General features: G+C 48.5%; 1 protein-coding gene across 1 annotated transcript; it reads left to right on the top strand.

The window, feature by feature from the left end:
- Window positions 1-11012: 11012 nt before the first annotated feature.
- On the top strand, window positions 11013-19793 carry UPK1A (uroplakin 1A). The gene is made up of 7 exons (XM_060084986.1): window positions 11013-11096; window positions 12608-12808; window positions 16116-16190; window positions 16324-16431; window positions 18097-18276; window positions 19586-19669; window positions 19749-19793. The coding sequence occupies exons 1-7, from the start codon at window positions 11013-11015 to the stop codon at window positions 19791-19793; spliced, it is 777 nt and encodes a 258-aa protein (XP_059940969.1).
- Window positions 19794-21011: the final 1218 nt, after the last annotated feature.

The raw sequence follows: 21011 nt of genomic DNA, 5'->3' as shown, positions 1-21011 counted from the left end.
GCAGTCTTCTGTGCAATGTGTAATTTCTTCCTATTTTCTAGGCCTCTTAATCATGTTAATCATGGTGACAATTGGAAGTCATTTAAGTAGGCCAAGTTAAGAAATGTTCTTTCTTGATGTCCCCAAAGGAGTTGCCACACAATAACAGTACAAAATATCATCCACAAACTTGTCAACAGGGAACTCCTGACACAGTGTGACCAGCTAGAGTACCATGTTGTGGCCAAATTGGTGTTTCAAGACCACGCAGATGGTTGTGTAACAAACTTATCTGAAGTATGTTCAAAAGAGCAGAGAGATGATTCTTGTATTGAGGGAAAATGGCCCTAGGGAGGGCTCTTCTGAAATGGCTGCCCATGAGGAGGGACCCTGTAAACAGGAGCCTAGTGCATGCTTAGGGGCTTCAAGGGACTGTAGAAGCTTCTGGCATGTGTCAGGAATAGGAAAGAAACATGGTGAAAATTTCAAATGAAACAGGAAGTCCAGTGAAAAGATAGAGGACTTCCTTTGACCCCAGTCACCCAGTCCTGCCCAGAGGCTGCCACCATTAGCAGTTACAGAGATAGCCTGTACATCTAGAAGCATTTATCTTGTCTATTTGATTTGATAAAGATTTGATATGGTTCTCCCATTTCCTCTTTGCTCTCCCACTGCTCGTTTGCTCATGCAGTTCCTCCCACACTGACCTCTTCATTGTGACAGGAATCCTGTGAGCTAATGAGAAGGTCAACGCAGCAGGCTCGCTCCAGCCTCAAGGCCTGTGCAGCTGCTGCTTGCTCTGTCTGCAGGCTTAGCCACACAGCTCACTCCCTCCTGCGTTCAGCTCTTCCCCAAATACAACTTAGTGTGCCCTTCCCTGGCCACTCGACCTACCAATTCGACTCCACACACACGCTTTGCAGCCCTCACCCCTTTGGTTTCTTAAGTATTTACACTAATATTCCTGTATTTTATTTATTCATCCTTGATAATTGTCCCCCCACCACTAGAATGTAATTTCTGTGAGGACAGGGATTTTATATATATATATATATATATATATATATATATATATATATATATATATTCCCTCTTTCATCATTTTATTATGAAAATTTTCAAGCGTACAGAAAAAGTGGACAAATAGTACAATAATTGCCCTTATACCCACCACCTAGTTTTAACAGTTGTTACTATTATGTCATATCTACTTTGTATATGTGTACATGTAATTTTTTCCTGAATCATTTAAAAGTGCTTTCCAAACATGCTGACAACTTCACTGATAAGTACTTAAGCATGTATCTTTCAAAAATGCCATGCTTCTTCAATACAGTTGTCACTCCTAAGAAAAACAAACACGAATTGCCTAACATCTCATATTCATATTTCCCAAATCATGCCCCCAAATCTTTTTACTGTTGTTTTTTTTTTTGGTTTTGGGGTTTTTTTTTTGCGGTTCGAGGGCCTCTCACTGTTGTGGCCTCTCCCGTTGCGGAGCACAGGCTCCGGACGCGCAGGCTCAGCAGCCATGGCTCACGGGCCCAGCCGCTCCGCGGCATGTGGGATCTGCCCAGACCAGGGCACGAACCCGTGTCCCCTGCATCGGCAGGTGGACTCTCAACAACTGCGCCACCAGGCAAGCCCCTGTTGTTGTTTTTTGTTTGTTTATTTTTTATTTATTTTTGGCTGCGTTGGGTCTTCATTGCTGTGTGCGGGCTTTCTCTAGTTACGGTGAGCGGGGACTACTCTATTGTGGTGCACAGGCTTCTCATTGCGGTGGCTTCTCTTGTTGCGGAGCACGGGCTCTAGGCACGTGGGCTTCAGTAGTTGTGGGTCACGGGCCCTAGAGTGCAGGCTCAGTAGTTGCAGTGCACGCGCTTAGTTGCGCTGTGGCATGTGGGATCTTCCCGGACCAGGGATCAAACCCTTGTCCCCTGCGTTGGCAGGCAGATTCTTAACCACTGCATCACCAGGGAAGTCCTGTTGTTTATTTTTTATACCAGGATCCAATCAAGGTTCACCTTCTGCATTTGATCTTTAGGTCTAGTAGTTTTTCAGTTCTAGAATAGCCCCACCCCTGCCCCACCCACTCTTGTAAGAGTGGAATTTTTTAAGAGGCCAGGCCAGCTGTCTTGTAAAATGTTCCCCATTCTGGATCTGTCCGATTGTTTCCTCATGGTGTCATTTAGCTTCTTCCACCATCTGTAGTTCTTATAAACTGGAAGTTAGCTCTAAAGGCTTGATTAGATGCAGATTAAGTACTTTTTGCAAGAATCCTTCCTGTGTGTATCTTCCTTATTGCTTCCCATCAGGAGGTACCTGATGCCAGGTTGCCCCATTAGTGGGGGCCACTAGCCGTCTTCCTCTGGAAATATCTGGCAGATAACCTGTGGGATGATACTATGGGGAATGGTTCCACCACGACAACCTTGCACATCTCCACATGAGCCACGTAAGCAGTATTTAGTTGGTCTGACCCGAACCACAGCAGAACTCCTGGTGATTCCTCCTGAAACAAAAGGAGATAAGCAGTCTTACAAAGAGCTGCCATGAGGCATTTTCTCACCCGCCTCCTCTTGCAGAGACTGCTTCAACACAATTTCTCACCCAGCTCCCTTGTTTCAGTTGAGTACAGGACTTTCCACCTCACTCCTCCTTAGGGTAGAGCTGCAGGCTGTAAAACTACTCTGAAGCTACCCCACTGGGCACCTTACCTGCCTTATCGCAGATCTTCCAGCAACTCAATAAGCCATGTATGATTATGACCCCTGTTTTGCAAGTGAGGAAACTGGGGCTTCTATTCCCCTGCCAGTCCATGTGGCTGTGGGTTTCCCTTTAGTGTATCTGTATAGGAGAGGGTTCAATGCAGAAAACAAACCTTTCAAGGCATATTAAGTAGAAAGGGATTTAATAGGGGAAATTTGGTACAATAAATCCATGTGATGATATGAATTTGGATATAGTGTACCCTCATCGTGTTCAACTCGGCATAACCCCACATAGAAAGAACATATCTCAACATAATAAAGGCCATATATGGCAAGCCCATAGTTAACATCATACTGAATGATGAAAGGTTGAAAGCTTTTCCTCTAAGATCAGAAACAAGACAAGGGTGCTCACTCACCACTCCTATTAACATAGTACTGAAAGTCCCAGCCAAAGCAATTATGCAAGAAAAAGAAATAAAAGTCATTCAAATCAGAAAGGAAGAAGTAAAATGGTCTGTTTGAACGTGATGATCTTATATGTAGAAAATCCTAAAGACTCCACCAAAAAAGTGTTAGAACTGATAGACAAATTCAGTAAAGTTGCTAACTTCAAATCACTTACAAATACTATCCTTGTACACCCCCATTTTATATTTCTGATGTCACAACATCTCTTTATATTGTGTCCATTAACAAATTATTTTAGCTATTGTTAATTTTGATACTTTTGTCCTTTAATCTTCATATTAGAGTTAAGTGATTAACACACCACTATATTATAGTATTAGAGTATTTGAATTTGACTATATACTTACCTTTACCAGTGTGTTTTATATTTTCATCTTTTTATGTTACTAGTTAGCATCCTTTCATTTCAGCTTGTAGAACTCCTTTCAGCATTTCTTGTAAGGCAGTTCTAGTGATGATAAATTCCCTCACCTTTTGTTTGTTTGAAAAGTCTTTATCTCTCCTTCATTTCTAAAGGACAACTTTTACAGGTAAGTATTCTTGGTTGGCAGTTTTCTCTTTCAGCACTTTGAATATATTATCTTACTCTCCCCTGGCCTGTAAGGTTTCTGCTGAGAAATCCACTGATAGCCTTATGAGAGTTTCTTTGTAGGTAAGGATATTTTTTCTTGCTGCTTTTAACATCGTGCCTTTGTTTTTCATTTTAGACAGTTTTATTGTATCTTGGAGACGTGTGTGTGTGTGTGTGTGTGTGTGTGTTTTAGTTGAAATTTTGGGGGAGGGACGTCCCTGGTGGCGCAGTGATTAAGAATCTGCCTGCCAATGCAGGGGACATGGGTTCGATCCCTGGTCCTGGAAAATCCCACATGCCGCGGAGCAGCTAAGCCTGTGCACCACAACTACTGAAGCCCACGTGCCTAGAGCCTGTGCTCTGCAACAAGAAAAGCCACTGCAATGAGAAGCCTGCGCACCGCAACGAAGAGTAGCCCCCACTTGCCGCAACTAGAGAAAGCCGAGCACAGCAACGAAGACCCAACGCAGCCAAAAAGATTTAAAAAATAAACTATACTGGAATAAAATATTTTTTAAAAATTGGGGGAAAGCTTATGAGATTAATGAATTTGAATGTCCAAATTGCTCTTCAGATTTGCGAAGTTCTCAGCCATTTTTTCTTTTAATAAGCTTTCTCTCCCTTTCTCCGTCCCTTCTCCTTCTGGGACTCCAATAATGCATAATTTATTTCTCTTAATGGTATCCGATAGTTCACACAGGCTTTTTTCACTCGTTTTCATTCATTTTTCTTCGTTCTCTTCTGTCTGGAAATTTCAATTGAACTTTCTTCTACTTCACAGATTCTTCTACTTGATCAAAGCTATGTTCATGCTTTCTACTCCATTTTTCAGTTTATTCATTGTATTCTTCAGCTCTAGAACTTCTGTTTTGTTCTCTTTTATAATTTCTATGTCTCTGTTAAACTTCTCATTTTCTGTATTGTTTTCTTGATTTCACTGAATTGTCTTTTCATGTTTTCTTGTAGCTCAAGAAAAGCTTCCCTAAAACAATTATTTAAAATTCCATATCAGGAAAACCACAGATCTCCATTTCACTGGGGTTGGTTACTGGAAAATTATTGTGTTCCTTTGGTGGTGTCCTTGATTTTTCACGTCTCTTGAAGTCTTGCATTGCTTCCTTTGCTTTTGAAGAATTGGTCACCTCCTTCAGCCTTACTGACTGACTTCAGATGAGCAATACCTTCCATCAGCCCTGGTAGGGATTCTGAGGCTTTCTCAGGACTTTTCTATGGATACACCTGCTCCATCATTTCTTGTTCCCTCTTGAGGGGGAATTCTTAAGACTGTATGCCTTCTATCAATCCTGCAAAGCCAGACTGAATGCTGACAACCTCCTGTTTGCTTTCCCTAGGACTGTGCTGAATGCCCAAGTTCATGTGCTTTCTCCTAATCCCCCAGAGTTGGCTGACTTTCTGCATGCGCTCAGTAGCCATCTGCAGAGGCTCACTCTCACAGCCCTCAAGGGTGTGCACAGGGAGCTGGTCATGAGGTGGGAATGTGTGTGGATGAGGCACGCAGAGCACTGGAGGTGCTGTGGGCCAGCTGTGGGGGAACCACAGGCGAGGCACCGCCAGTGGCTCATGCGCAGTCTTCCTACTGTCTGTGATGTGGTTACTAGGATCCGAGTCCCTTTGATTCTTTCTGATAGGCTTGGCTGCTATTCTCCCTGCTCCACCCCGCGCCCCACCCCCACCCCCGCCAGTTATGCAAAACTCAGTATTCCTCTTCAGTGTATCGAATCTTGGATTTTTTTCCCCCCAGCAATGTGCTGGAACTTCTCTGCTGGATACCCAGACTTCTCATCTGTGAGTGATTTTCAAAATCACTTTTGGGGGACGATGGTAGAAAAACTCCTATTTCACCATTTTGATAACATCACTCTCTCAACTTTTACAAAGGTACAAAAATATGCAGGAAAAACCAGTCATTTCCCCACCTCCTCTAGCCACAACGAGGTGACTCCCATCACTAGTTTCTTGTGTGTCCTTCCAAAGATAGTTTATACATTTGCAAGCAGATCCTCCCTCCTATTTGCCTACCCACCATAGTAGCCTGCTGTTCCTGGTGTTCTGAACCTTGCTTTTCTCCATTAATAATAGTATTTGGAAATCATTCCTTGTCAATCTGATATTCTTGAACTTTTTCAAATTGTGCAAGTAATGCATGAATATGTTTTCTTTTTTTTTCTTTTCTTTTTCTTTTTTTGACCACACCATGTGGCTTGTGGGATCTTAGTTCCCCGACCAGGGATTGAACCCAGGCCCTTGGCAGTGAAAACGAGGAGTCCTAACCACTGGACTGCCAGGGAATTCCCTGAATATGTTTTCTTGGCTTAAAAAAAAGGAAGATATTCCAGCAGAGTCAGTATGACCCAGAGAGGCCGTATGGTGTAGTGTAGTGGTTAAGGGGGTAGGCACTAGAGCCAGGCTGTCTCAGTTCAAATGCAGGCTCTACCACTTACTAGCTCTGAGGCCTTGGGCGAATTACTTGACCTCTCTGTGTCACGGTTTCCTCGTCTGTAAAATGAAGTTAATGACACTTTCCTCGTTGGGCTGTTGTGCAGATTAAATGGGATGCTATGTGTAAAGTGCCTAGAACAGTGCCTGATACTATATGTGAAGTGCTTAGAGCAGTGCCCTGTGTGTTGAAAATGCTCTCTAGATATGATTTGCTCCTGATACATTGGTCTCCTTTCTGGGCTGTGGACATATCAAGGAACTTTTCCTTCTCACTGTCTTTGTGTGTGTGTGTGTGTGTGTAGGACACTTAACATGAGATCTACTCTCTTAACAGTTGTTTTTTTTTTTTAGCTGCGCCACACGGCTTACGGGATCTTAGTGCCCCAACCAGGGATTGAACCGAGGACCTCCGCAGTGAAAGCGCGGAGTCCTAACCACTGGATCACCAGGGACTTCCCTTAACAGATTATTTCTTTTTTTTAAAATAAATTTTATTTATTTATTTATTTATTTTGGCCGCATTAGGTCTTTGTTGCTGCTCATGGGCTTTCTGTAGTTGCGGCGAGCGGGGGCTACTCTTTGTTGCAGTGTGCGGGCTTCTCATTGCGGTGGCTTCTCTTGTTGTGGAGTATGGGCTCTAGGCACACGAGCTTCAGTAGTTGTGGCACGCGGGCTCAGTAGTTGTGGCTCGCAGGCTCTAGAGCGCAGGCTCAGTCATTGTGGCTCACGGGCTTAGCTGCTCCGCAGCATGTGGGATCTTCCTGGACCAAGACTTGAACCTGTGTCCCCTGCATTGGCAGGCGGATTCTTAACTACTGTGCCACCAGGGAAGCCCCCCCTTAACAGATTTTTAAGTGTACAGTACAGTATGGTTAACTGTAAGCACAATGTTGTACAGCAGACCTTTAGAATTTATTGATCTTACGTAAGTGAAACTCTATACCCATTGATTAGTAATTCCCCCATTTTCCTCCCCTCCCAGCCCCTGGCAATCACCATTCTACTCTCTGCTTTAATGAGTTTGACTATTTTTGTTACCTCTTATAAGTGGGGCTACTCTTCGTTGCAGTGCACGGCCTTCTCATTGCGGTGGCTTTTCTTGTTGCGGAGCACAGGCTCTAGGCGCGCGAGCTTCAGTAGTTGTGGCTCACGGGCTCTAGAGCGCAGGCTCAGTAGTTGTGGCACACGGGCTTAGTTGCTCCGTGGCATGTGGGATCTTCCCAGACCAGGGATCAAATCGATGTCCCCTGCACTGGCAGGAGGATTGTTAACCACTGTTCCACCAGGGAAGTCCGAGTCCCAAATTTAGTAGTGAAGTTGTCTCTGGGGCGGGATCAGGTGGCTTCAAATGCCATCTGCAATGTATGCACCTTAAGAAAACAATCTGCAGTGAATACAGAAAATACTTAGATTTGACAAAGCTGGGATGTAAGAATGTAGGTGTAGGTTACATTATCCCTACGTTTTCTTGTATAGTTGAAATATTTTATAATAAAAAAGTTTGAGAAAACTTTCCTTTCACCACTGCCCATGGAAAACAAAACATCTTAAAAATAAATACAATGAAAATATGTTACTATTAAATTCTAGTGAGACACTGAGGCCTGTTGAAACCTGCTCTAAGCAAGAAAGGAGAGGTGTTTAGGACACAGTAGCATCAAATTACTGAGCCTCTCTCCATGGCACCGTCTGAAGGACTGGTTAGAAATGGCTCATCTTCTCGTCATATGAATTTTGTATCATTTCATGCCATTTCATCTCATGTCCATGGAATGCCTAAAATTATCTCATGTGCCCTCTTTCAAAAACACCACTTTTAACACATCGAATATGTTTCTTCTGAAAGGATCTACGCTCTTTAGAATAAGGCATTGGAATAAAAAAAAATACAGAAAAGTGCACTTATTGTCAGGGTACCGCGTGATGAATTTTCACAATCTGAATACCCCTGTGTAACCAGCATCCAAATCAAGAAAGAGAAGCCCCCTTCCTGTCGCCCCGCCCAGTCACATGCTCCCAAGGGTAACCACTCCCTGACTTTTATCATTCTAGATCGGTTTTGCCTGTTCTAGAACTTCCTATCTAGAATCATACAGTGGTAGTCTTTTGAGTGGCTTTTTTCATTTAGTGTAATGCTTTTGAGATTCATCCCAGTGGTTGCGTGTATCCATAGTTCGTTCCCTTTTCTTGCTGAATAGTATCCATTATATGCATGTACCATCATGGACTTATCCATCCTCCTGTTAAGGGACACTTGGGTGGTTTCCAGTGTGGGGCTGCTATGAATACACTCACAGCCTTTGGTAGACGGAAGTGGGGGAATTTCCAGGGACAAATGGCTGGATCATAGCATAGGCGTACGTCATCTTTAGGAGATCTCGGCGTTGTGGTTTTTATCATCAGCCTTCTGAGCATCTGAGTAATTAGCACTTCAAATTTTATTGTTTTGAAGACTAGCTTATATAACAGAAAGAATAGTGAAAATTCAAGTTTGACATCAAAACACACTGGGTTCTTGTTTCAGAACAAAATGAATCCCTTTTATGACAGGTGACATGCCTCCATTGATGAAAATTTTTTGCTTTTACCAGACATTTTATATAACTTCCAATTGCTTATAGTTATCAACTATTTGAAAATAAAAATATTTCATATTATTAGCATGGTCCTATTATTTTGCAAGTTACTTTAGCTAAAACTTATAAAATGTGTTTGACAGGTTGTATACATTATTATTTCAGTGTTCTCATTAGTCCTTAATATAGATGTAAATCAACAGAGAAAAACTATTTTACATGTATAGTGGATTGACTAAAAATCAAATTATCCATTTTAATCGGAAAACATCTCGTGAGTCTTATTACCAAGCCAGTATCTTGACGACTGAATTTTAAGTTCCATTTGTTTGCCCATTTCTCACTGGGGAAAGCCAAAGCACAGAGAGAAAACCAAGCAAATGCCCTAGCTCTCCGGGTTGAAAAGTTCTCGGGAAGGATGGGCCCAAGTCACCCTTTTCGCCTGCAGAATCAGCCTTTTGCCACTAGGGGGCGCCACCGGAGAGACCGTGGGCCGCTCCGGAGCGCTGCTGGTGAGGCGCGGCAGCCAACTATCCCCGCCCAGAGTTCCCACCGCCGCCCAGGAAAGTGGTCTGATGGTACCCATTCTGCAGATGGGCAAATGCACACGCCACGTCGCGCGGCACGGAGTAGGCGGAACTGGGATCTGGACCAAGGTCTCTTCGATTCCGCAAACGGAAGACATTTCCACCCACGGCTCCACCTCGCCGTGACCCTGCTTTGTCCGCGCGCGCGTGTGTGGTGATGGTGGGGGGGCCTCCCACCAAGCCCATTCAGGGTGCCCCTCCCTTTTGCTTGCACACTCCTCTCCCCGCTTGCTCGTTGAACACTCATCTCAAAATCCCGTCACACACCCATCTCCTTCCATCCCCCCCCTCAGCGCAGAGACCGAGCACCAGCATCCCGAGCATCCCTCCCACTTGCTTCATCTCCTCCCACCTCCCTGCCTCATCCAGCTGCCCTTGCCTGCTGGGGTCCCTGCCTAGACCTCCCCTTGGGCTCCCAAGCTTGGAGAGGTGGAGCCACCAGTAGAGGATGCAATTCTGGGATTGCGGACACGCGTGTGGGTTTTTTGTTTGTCGGGTTTTTTAAATATTTATTTATTTATTTACTTACTTACTTATGGCTGTTTTGGGTCTTCGTTCCTGCTCCCGGGCTTCCTTTCTTCTAGTTCTGGCGAGTGGGGGGTGGGGTGGGGGGGTGGGGGGGCTACTCTTCCTTGCTGTGCGCGGGCTTCTCATTGCGGTGGTTTCTCTTGTCGCGGAGCACGGGCTCTAGGCGCATGGGCTTCAGTAGTTGTGGCTTGAGGGCTCTAGAGCACGGGCTCAGTAGTTGTGGCGCACAGGCTTAGTTGCTCCACGGCATGTGGGATCTTCCTGGACCAGGGCTCGAACCCGTGTGCCCTGCCTTGGCAGGTGGATTCTTAACCACTGTTCCACCAGGAAAGTCCCCTCACTTGTGGGTTTGACTTGGATCTCTCCCTCCTCCCATTAAGGCCCTAGTCCTGAGGAGAGACAGCGGGTGGAGCACTCGCCCTCTCCACCCCGCCCCCCTCCACCACCATGACAGACTGGGAACCAGAGGCAACTGCAGGTCACCCTGCTCATGTGGCCAGATATTAGCACAATCTGGAATTACAGGTCTGTAAATCACTTGGCGGAGGGGTCTCATAAAAGTGTTCTCCCATACTGATCTGCCAGCTTGACCTCTTGTCCCCTCCTCCAGACACCCTCCCCCCTTCCAGGAAACTGGCCCAAGGAGGGGCCTGGGCATATATAGGGAGCCACTGTGGGAGGGCCTGGCCAGAGAGGCTTCAGGCAGAGAAGGTGAGGACGGGGCTCTAGGGGTCTGGATGGGCAGGGGGAGCTGGGGAGGTCTGAGGCTAGGGGTGGGGGGCAGCCCTGAGCTCTGGCCAGTGACTGCCCCACCCAAGGCTTCGTTTCTTCTCTTTTATTTGGCCAAGCCACTCAGCTTGCGGGATCTTGGTTCCCCAACCAGGGATTGAAACCATGTCCCCTGCAGTGGGAGCGTGGAGTCCTAACCACTGGACCACCAGGGAACTCCCTCCTCCTCTGTAAAATGGCCCACTGCTGGGGTTGTGGGAGGCTGGGCACACTTGGTACTGGCTTGGGCCCATCAGAGAGCTGGCAGCAGCCCCTGGCAGCTGGGGTGTGGAATGGGGCAGTGGGTCCTCCCCCGGCCCCTGCCTGGCCTCATCCCGGCTCATGTGTCCCAGGCAAGACTATGGCTTCTGCGGCAGCAGCAACAACAGAGAAGGGGTCTCCAGTTGTGGTGGGTCTGCTGGTCGTGGGAAACATCATTATTCTGGTGAGACATTCCCTGGGGCTGGGAGCCCAGTGGGCGGGTGAAGAGGCGGGGGGCAGTCCTGAGCCTGGGAGTGGGACAGCTGAGGGCTCAGGACTCACCTAATGGCCAGTGTCGCCTGGCTCTCAAGTCAAACAGCCCCGATTCGAATCCCAGCTCTGCCTCTCCCCAGCTGTGTGACCTCGAGTAAGCGACTTGACTTCTCTGTGCCTGTTTCCCTATCTATAAGTTATGTCCTCACTGTGGGCATTGTTGTGTGGATTAATCCATGTATGGCCCTCAGCTCAAAAAAAGTGCTTGACCAGTGCCAGCTATCATCATTAGTATGATTATGGACATAAGGTGCCTGATTGATGCACAGGAGACCAATAGTAATGTATAATAACAATGCCTTTTAATTACGTGATACCTGTACATGGCTCTGGAGCCAGACACCCTGGGTTCAAATCCCAGCTCTGTCACTTTCTATTGTGGGACTTGGGGCCAGTGATGTAACCTCTCTGGGCCTCAGTGTTCTCATCTGTAAGATGGAGATAAAATAGGAATGCTGAGAGGATAAAATGAGTTATTGGATTTGTGCTTAGGCCAGAATTTGGCACACGTGGTTTCTATCTGTGTTGGCCATTACAGCAGTAGTGCAGGAGAGCTGGTAACAACGATGATTATCACACAGAAAGCAGTTTCAAGGACCAACGCACACAGTAGATACTCTATGAGAGTTAGTTTGACTGTTGGCAAAGGTATCCACTGAGCAGTCTTCCTCTCTCCTTGTTCCCCATCCCAACAGGTAACCAGATTTTTATTTTCTCCAATATTTCTTTAAGCAAATACAAGCAAATAAGAACCTATATACCTATCTTCTCCCCTTTCTTGCCCCAAACGTAGCTCATTCCACACCCTGCTCCGTTCCTCCCATTTCCTCCTGTGCACATTCTCTGTCCACATGAGTCCTCAGACAGCCTCCCTGCCCTTTTCCACAACTTCCCAGCCCTCCATTGTGTGGCATCCTGGCTCCTTTACCCACGGTGCTGTGGGGAATAACCTTGTGGGTGTGTGATTTTCCTGCCTGGGCAGGTGTATCTGGAGGATTGATTCCTGCAAGTGGAATTGCTGGATCAAAGGGTTGATGCTTTTGTAATAGTTCTGGCCACGGCCAGACTCCCCTCCTCAGGGAATAGCAACGCTCTTCAGGGGAGGCGGACTAACCTAGCATCTCCTCGGTGCCAGTCATGAGTGCCAGGCTTTGCATGTAGCGTCTCTTTGTATCCTTGAAGCCACTGGCAGCTGGGGTGTGGGTGGGGGCGGAGATCTGGCTGGGTCCTCCCTTCCCTCATGGCCTCCTGCCCACCTTCATCCCTGCTCATGGAAGGTGACATCTTTGCCACTCTTACTATGTGCCCACTTTACCAAGAGGGCAGTAGAGGCTCAGAATGGGGAAGGCCCTTCTCACGGAGAACCATGGAGCCGGGGCTGCTGCCCCTGTGCAGGCCTTGCTAACTGGCTGCCCTGTCCAGCTGTCAGGCCTGGCCCTATTTGCTGAAACGGTATGGGTGACCGCCGACCAGTACCGCGTGTACCCACTGATGGGCGTCTCGGGCAAGGATGACGTCTTCGCCGGTGCCTGGATCGCCATCTTCTGCGGCTTCTCCTTCTTCGTGGTGGCCAGCTTTGGTGTGGGCGCAGTACTGTGCCGCCACCAGTCCATGATGCTCACGGTGAGGCCCCAGGAGGAAGGGATGGGGATGGCTGGGCACAAAAGTCATCCTCACAGAGTCGTAATAACAACCACACCGCAGCTACTAGTGTGTGTTCCGCATGGCACCACACTTGGGCCTCGTGGCAGTCAGGTCATTTAATCTGCCCATAACCTAATAACCTAGGCTCAGCTGTTACCCCCATTTTGCAAAGAAAACTGGGGCACAGGGGAGGCAGGGAAGGAAGCTCTGCCTGGGAGGATGGCTCTTAAGTAGCAAGACTGGGATTTGAACCTCAGCTGGTTGGTCTCCAGGGTCTGTGCTCGGGAGCTCTGTTGATAACAGTGACAATAATAATAGCACAGCAACAATTTAATGAGCGCTCACTACATTCTACATGCTTTACATAGATTAGCTCATGTGTTCCTCACAACCCACTGTGAGGTACCATCGTCATCTTCATCATCATCATCATCTTCATGGCCCATTTGACAGAGTTGAAACCGAGGCTCAGAGAAGTGAAACCACTTACCCAGGGTGGCACAGCAAGTGAGTGACAGAGCCAGGATTTAAACCTGAGCACTTCAGTGCTTGAGCCTAGGCTCCTAATCTCTGCCCACAGCAATAACCCACACTCCCCAAGTACCTCTCATGTTCTGACACTAGGCTAAGCAGTTTAGAAAATGAGCTCCTTCAATCCTTTCAGAATCCATCTGAAGTTAGTGCTTCTCTGCCCATTTACCAGATGAGGAAACTGAGGTTCAAAGAGACCCACAGGGAGACCAGGGATTCCAATCCTGGCCCCACTGACACAGAGCCAACACTGGGTTTTCCCCAGCTGAGGGCTTTTTGGATTCCCAGGAGCAGCTACTTATCCAATCCAGAAATGTTTATACAGCAAGAACCATGTGCCAAACCCTGCGCTAGGCACTAGGCTATTTTGTGAGCAAACCATAAAAGCCCTTGCCGTGGGGGAGGATACTCTCATGAGGGAGACAGTGACCAGGCAAGGGAGAGCTGGAGCTGGGGATGGGAAAGGGAAGATCTTGCAGGCAGAGAAAGTGAAGACGGGGTTGGGGGGGGCCGGGGGCGCGGGGCGGGGGATTGGTAAGGGAATGAGCCGCATGAGTATCTGCAGAAAGAGCATTCCAGGTGGAGGGAACTGCAAGAGCAAAGGCTCTGAAGCCAGAGGGGACAGGAGTTCAGTGTGGCTGGAGCCAAGTGGGGGTGAGTGAGTGAGAGGAACTGAGGACAGACAGGGGAGGAGAACAGCAGTGGGGGGAGGTTTGCTGGCCTTGAGGGGAGAGAGGGGAGAGAGCGGAGGTGGGCCTATCAGGTGGACCTGCAGGCCTTGGTAAGGACTTCGGCTTCTCTATGAGTCACGTGGAGCCATGGAAAGGCTCTTTTCCTTTCCTTTTCTTCTTTTTTTTTTTCTTTCTTTCCTGCATTTAGTTCTCTGGCAGAACAATTTAACCAAAGTCCTAAAAGTTCACCCAACTAGTAAAAGAATAAAGGTCTGTGTCTGTCTCTCCTATTAGTTTGTCATTAACTAAGACAGATTTTTTTTAATTGTTATGGGAAATTTCAAACAGACTAGAGTGAACGGCACGATGCACCCTGTGTACCTATCACCTGGTTTCCACAATATCACCCACACATCGTCCCCTCTACCCCCATCCTCTGCCTGCCCACATTTTTCTTTCCTGGGGTATTTTGAAGCACATTCCAGACACCAAGTCACTTCCCTGTAAATACTTGTGTGCACATTTCTCTGAGTGATAAGGACGTGGTTTTAAAGCAGCCAGGCATGTGTGGCCACATCATCTCGTCTGGGCAGTGGAGCTGGCACATCCACACCCCATGCCCTGTTGCTTTAAGGGTGAGGGGAGGGGACAGCTGAGGATCAGAAAAATAATTTTCATTAAACACCAATTAAAGAGCTTTTTCAGGTTTGGGTGGGGTTGTTTTTTGGTTTTTTTGTTTATTTTGGGTTTTGTTTTTTTTTTTTTTTTTGTGCGGTACACGGGCCTCTCACTGTTGTGGCCTCTCCCATTGCGGAGCACAGGCTCCGGACGCGCAGGCTCAGCGACCATAGCTCACGGGCCCAGCCGCTCCACGGCATGTGGGATCTTCCCGGACCGGGGCACGAACCTGTGTCCCCTGCATCGGCAGGCGGACTCCCAACCACTGCGCCACCAGGGAAGCCCTTTTGTTTTGTTTTGTTTTGTTTTGTTTTCCCCAATCACCGTACTGCGGGCACATCGTGCAAAATTCACCCCAGTCCCTTCCTATCTATCTTCCAATACCCAATCTGTGTTCAGATGTCCCTGGTTGTCTCAGGAATGTCTTTATTTTTTTCTTTTCTACAGTAGGCATTCATTTTACTGCATCCAAGCCAACAGTTAACAGTTAAGGGAATACCTTACATATTTTTGTTGATTGCATTGTCCTGTAACATTTTATTTTTAAAAATTTCAAACATACAGAAAAGGTAAAGACTTGCATGGTGAACACCTGTATATCCCCCACGTAGATGTTTCCATTCACATTGTCCTATACTTTTTTTTTAACATCTTTATTGGAGTATAATTGCTTTACAATGGTGTGTTAGTTTCTGCTTTATAACAAAGTGATTCAGCTATACATATACATATATCCCCATATCCCCTCCCTCTTGCGTCTCCCTCCCACCCTCCCTATCCCACCCCTCTAGGTGGTCACAAAGCACCGAGCTGATCTCCCTGTGCTATGCGGCTGCTTCCCACTAGCTAGCTATTTTACGTTTGGTAGTGTATATATGTCCATGCCACTCTCTCACTTTGTCCCAGCTTACCCTTCCCCCTCCCCATATCCGCAAGTCCATTCTGTAGTAGGTCTGCATCTTTATTCCCATCTTGCCCCTAGGTTCTTCATGACCTTTTTTTTTTTTAGATTCTATATATATGCGTTAGCATACGGTATTTGTTTTTTTCTTTCTGACTTACTTCACTCTGTATGACAGTCTCTAGGTCCATCCACCTCACTACAAATAACTCAGTTTCGTTTCTTTTTATGGCTGAGTAATATTCCATTGTATATATGTGCCACATCTTCTTTATCCATGTCCTATACTTTTTTTTTTAATTGTGTTTCTGGGAATTCCCTGGCGGTCCAGTGGTTAGGACTTGGTGCTTTTGCCACCAGGACCAGGTTCCATCCCTGGTCGGGGCATGGCCAAAAAAAAAAAAAATTGCATTTCTATCATGGATCCATCCCTTGAGGGGTGTGACTTCACAGGCTTTGCCCTGACAGGGCTGTTCCCTGTGACCCTCCCTCCGTCTCTCCACAGTACCTGGTGCTCATGCTCACCGTCTACATCTTTGAGTGCGCCTCCTGCATCACGTCCTACACCCACCGAGACTACGTGAGTCGGGGGGAGGACAGGGGAGGGGCATGACTTCCAGGGGGAGTTTGGTGAAGGTCTCGGGCCGGCAGTGGAGGTCGATCTCTCTCCCCACCCAGCCCCGCTGGACCCTGTTCTTCCCGGCCCACTGCAGATGGTGTCCAGCCCATCCCTGATCACCAAGCAGATGCTGACTTTCTACGGCGCAGACTCGGACCAGGGCCGGGAACTCACCCGCCTCTGGGATCGCATCATGATTGAGGTGGGCAAGTGTAGGCAGGATGGGTGGGGAGGGCTGGAAGAGCTGAGGCTCTGACCCGATCTCCCGTTATGGCCCCCATTAGGGCTCCCATTATGCCCACCGGTAGATGATATCCACTCATGCGGTTCTTATGAGGGAGAGGCTCTGGTCCTTGCCATTTTCGGGATGAAAACAGGCCCAAAAGAGGGAAAGTCACTTGCCTAGGGTCATATGGTTGGTAAGGGGCAGAGCTGGGATCCAAACCTAGATCCAGAGCCCCTGCTTTCTCTAGTTGCGGCGAGCAGGGGTTACTCTTCATTGTGGTGCACAGGCTTCTCATTGCGGTGGCTTCTCTTGTTGAGGAGCATGGGCTCTAGGCACATGGGCTTCAGTAGTTGTGGCACGTGGGCTCAGTAGTTGTAGCTCACAGGCTCTAGAGTGCAGAATCAGTAGTTGTGGCACACGGGCTTAGTTGCTCCGCAGCATGTGGGATCTTCCCGGACCAAGGCTCAAACTCATGTCCCCTGCATTGGCAGGCGGTTTCTTAACCACTGGGCCACCAGGGAAGTCCACACCTGCTGTCTTAATAGTAACAATAGTAATAATAATAACAGATGGTGGTCCAGTGGTTAGGACTCCGTGCTTCCACCACAGGGGACACGGGTTTGATCCCTAGCTGGGAAACTAAGATCTGCATAGCGGCAAGGCAGCGGCCAAAAAAAAAAGAATTGTTAAATTAAAAAAACAACAACAACAAACATTAAAGAGCACTATCTTTTGTTTAGCACCATTCAAAGCACTTTCAAGCTTATTTAATCCTTACAACCAGTCCATAAAGAAGATCAGCTCTTTAGCGGTGAGGAAGCCAAGGCAGGAAGCTGAGGGTTTGCACGAGGTCACGCAGCTGGTAGGTCACAGAACGTAAAGGACTCAAACCCAGGCTGCCAGCTTCCAGAAGCCACATTCTTAATTAAACTCAACATGATACGGCAGCACAAGAGGAGAATATTGAGGACCCAAGGGAAATTAAGGTACCCATTTGGTTCGTCATGCAGCTAGCCTGGACTGGGACCCAGGTTTGAAGGAGCCTATGTTTTCATCATTTGAGAGTCACAAATTAAACACCCATGGGGGTCAGGAGAAGCCAGAAATCTGCCTCTTGGTGTCATTTACCTCAGGTTTTTTTTTTTTTTTTTTTTCGGTACGCGAGCCTGTCACTGTTGTGACCTCTCCCATTGTGGAGCACAGGCTCCGGACGTGCAGGCTCAGCGGCCATGGCTCACGGGCCCAGCCGCTCCGCGGCATGTGGGATCCTCCCGGACCGGGGCACGAACCCGTGTCCCCTGCATCAGCAGGCGGACTCTTAACCACTGTGCCACCAGGGAAGCCCCTACCTCAGGTTTTGTTGACAGCTAATTAAAAAAAAACTTTTTTTTCCAATGAATTTTTTTTTTCAAAAAAATTTTAAAATAAATCATGAGTGTGGGTTTGAGCCAAATCCCCCATCAGCCTCTGGGACAAGTATCTTCTGCTCCTTTGCTCACACACAGACACTGCTGCCCCTCTTCGAGGAGGCCCAGGATGGGGGAAGTGCAGGCCAACCTTATCCTTCCTCGCTGTGTGACCTCAGGGGAGCGGCTGCCTTCTCTGAGCCAGAGTCCTCCTGACCCCTGCCTCTCTCTCCAGCAAGAGTGCTGTGGCACGTCAGGTCCCATGGATTGGGTGAACTTCACATCAGCCTTCCGGGCCACCACCCCAGAGGTGGTGTTCCCCTGGCCCCCGCTGTGCTGTCGACGGACTGGCAACTTCATCCCCGTCAGTGAAGAAGGCTGCCGCCTGGGCCACTTGGACTACCTGTTCACCAAGGTGTGTCTCCTCCTCCGTGCTGTGTCTGTCGGTCTCTCTGGCCCTCTCTGGTTCTTCTGTCTCTTTCTCCCTCCCACTGTCTGTCTGTCTGCTCCTCCCTCCCATCTGGCTTTCTCTTTCTCTCCCCTCCCTCTGACTCTCTCAACTCTCCATCTGTCCCTCCCTCCCTCTGCAAGTCAGCGGGATGAACCCCGGTTCCGGTTTGATCTGATCCAGACCTGGCGGCGCCCGAAACTTTTCTCAGGTTGTCTGGGGATAAGAGCAACAATAACAGTGTCAGCAGCACAACACCAATAACAACCGACATTTATTGAGCTTTTACTTTGTACCAGGCCTCCTTGTAGGTGCCTTCAGTTTTTACCTTATTTAATTCTCACCACAGCCTTATGAGGTAAAGGTTATAATTATCTCATTTTACAGATGATGAGCCTCACTAGTGACGGATGGAGTTGGGATGTGATTTCAGGCAGTCAGGCCCCAACCAGGTGCTTTAACTCCTGCAAAGGGAGTGCAAAGACAGAGAGAGAAACCAGAGGAGGAGAACCGGTCCCCTTGGCTGCCTGGGGGCCCTTCACCATCACGCCTTAGATCAGGTGTCACAGAGAGGGGAGCCTGCATGCCAGAGTCGGACAGCCCTTCCTTGACAGCCCGGCTGTCTGCAGAGTGCTTACATGCATCATCTCACAGAATCACCACAACTGCCTTCGGAGGGCAGTGCTGTCAAAGATCGCCATTTCACAGATAGCAAAACTGAGGCTCAGAGGGTCAGAATCATAGCTAGGCCCCATAGCCAACAAGCGGCAGAGCTGGCCCCCAGCTCCGTCCTGCCTGACTCCAGGGCACACACCCTGAACCTTTGTTCTTGGCAGCTTCCAAGTTGGGCCAAGCAGGGGTCTACATGAAGGCGACAGGTGTGGGGCTCTGGGTCCACTCAGCCTTACCTCCAAATGAGGAGGTGTCAGAACTGGACTGATCCTAAAGGCGTATTTCAAACCCTTGGAACTTGGGGGCAGCATGGAAAGCCAGCCCCAAACAAAATCACCCTCAGACTGTCATAGGCACCATCGGGGCAGCACCTGCCTGTGCAGGGCCTGGGTTAACATCACTTCCCTGGCTCCCTGAAACCACCCTGGGAGGGAGACACTGCCATGATCTCCAGGGTGAGAAACCCACTCCCTCATGGTCCCACAGGTAAGAAAACCAAGGCTCGAGGCAGGAAGTGACTTCCCCAAGGGTGCCCAGTGACTCTTGCTTTCAGCAGCCAGCCTCCCCAGGCATTTTCTCAGACCCCCGTGTTCCCCCTGCCCAGGGCTGCTTCGAACACATTGGCCACGCCATCGACAGCTACACGTGGGGCATCTCATGGTTTGGGTTCGCCATCCTGATGTGGACGGTGAGAGGCGGGAGCCTGTGGGCTGGGTGGGATGCGGCTGTGAGGCTGGGGCGCCCCTCACCTGCCTCCTCCCCTCCAGCTTCCTGTGATGCTGATGGCCATGCGTTTCTACAGCACGTTGTGAGGAAGAGAAGGGAAGCCCACGTGCACACTCAGCTCCCCTGCCCCTGCTTCCTCCAGCTGAGACGCCGCCCCGCCTCTCCCTTCCCCACCTCCTCCACCCTTCCCTCCCTCCACTCCAAAGATTTTTTTTTTTTTTTTTTTGCTGTACGCGGGCCTCTCACTGCTGCGGCCTCTCCCGTTGCGGAGCACAGGCTCCGGACGTGCAGGCTCAGCGGCCATGGCTCACGGGCCCAGCCGCTCCGCGGCATGTGGGTTCTTCCCGGACCGGGGCACGAACCAGCGTCCCCTGCATCAGCAGGTGGACTCTCAACCACTGCGCCACCAGGGAAGCCCCTCCAAAGATGTTTTACCAGGTTTCTGAGCCCTGCTGGGAGTTGGGGTGCCCTGAAACCCCTGGACATGTGTGCACGGACCCTTAGACCTTAACCCCATCTCACTTGGCTGATTCCTGGCCCATCTTTCAGTGTCAACTTGAAGTCCTGTCCTGGGGGGGGGGGACCCTTCCCTGATCTTAGCACACCACCACCACCCCCCGCGGACACCTCTCTTGTAGCTCCCTGAGCTCCTCCTTCATGGTGGATGTCATCATCATCACTGAATAGTTTGTGATTGTCTATTTAAGCTCTGGTAGACTGGGACTGCCATGAGGGGAGGGACAAGTTCTGTTATGGTTACTTTAATATCCCCAGTATTGCGCGGCACAGGACTGAGCATGGATATTCAATAAATACTGCTTGAATGAGTTAATTTGTTTTCTTTGGAGGTCAAGGCGAATGAACCAGAACTCTTCCAATGGAAGTGGCAGAAACACAACTGGCACTGACTGAAACACAAAGTAGAAAGTATTGGCTCATGTAACTGAGTCAGTAAATCCGGCTTCAGGCATGTCTTGATCCAGGGGTTCAGTCTATGTTTCCAGGAAACCTGCTTCATTCTCAGGCAGGATTTCTCTGGCGACACCAGACTTACATCTTTATAGCTAAGCAACAGAGCAGCGAGAAAGGTCCTCTTTCCCAATAACTTTTGCCAAGGTCAGTGATTAAATCTCACTGACTTGGTTTAGGTTCTAGACCCACTCTTTGGTTGGGGAAGGGCAGGCACTATGGATTAACATTCCTGCTAAGGATGCATCCAGGGGTGGTGTTAGGAAAGGGGGTTGTTCACCAAAGGAAAATCAGAGTGCAGGGATGCTGGGCCAGTACAGGTGACAGACATCCTC

Source organism: Mesoplodon densirostris, chromosome 19, assembly GCF_025265405.1.
Source record: "Mesoplodon densirostris isolate mMesDen1 chromosome 19, mMesDen1 primary haplotype, whole genome shotgun sequence".
In the NCBI taxonomy this organism is placed as follows: domain Eukaryota; kingdom Metazoa; phylum Chordata; class Mammalia; order Artiodactyla; family Ziphiidae; genus Mesoplodon; species Mesoplodon densirostris.
This window is presented reverse-complemented; position numbering and strand designations above follow the sequence as displayed.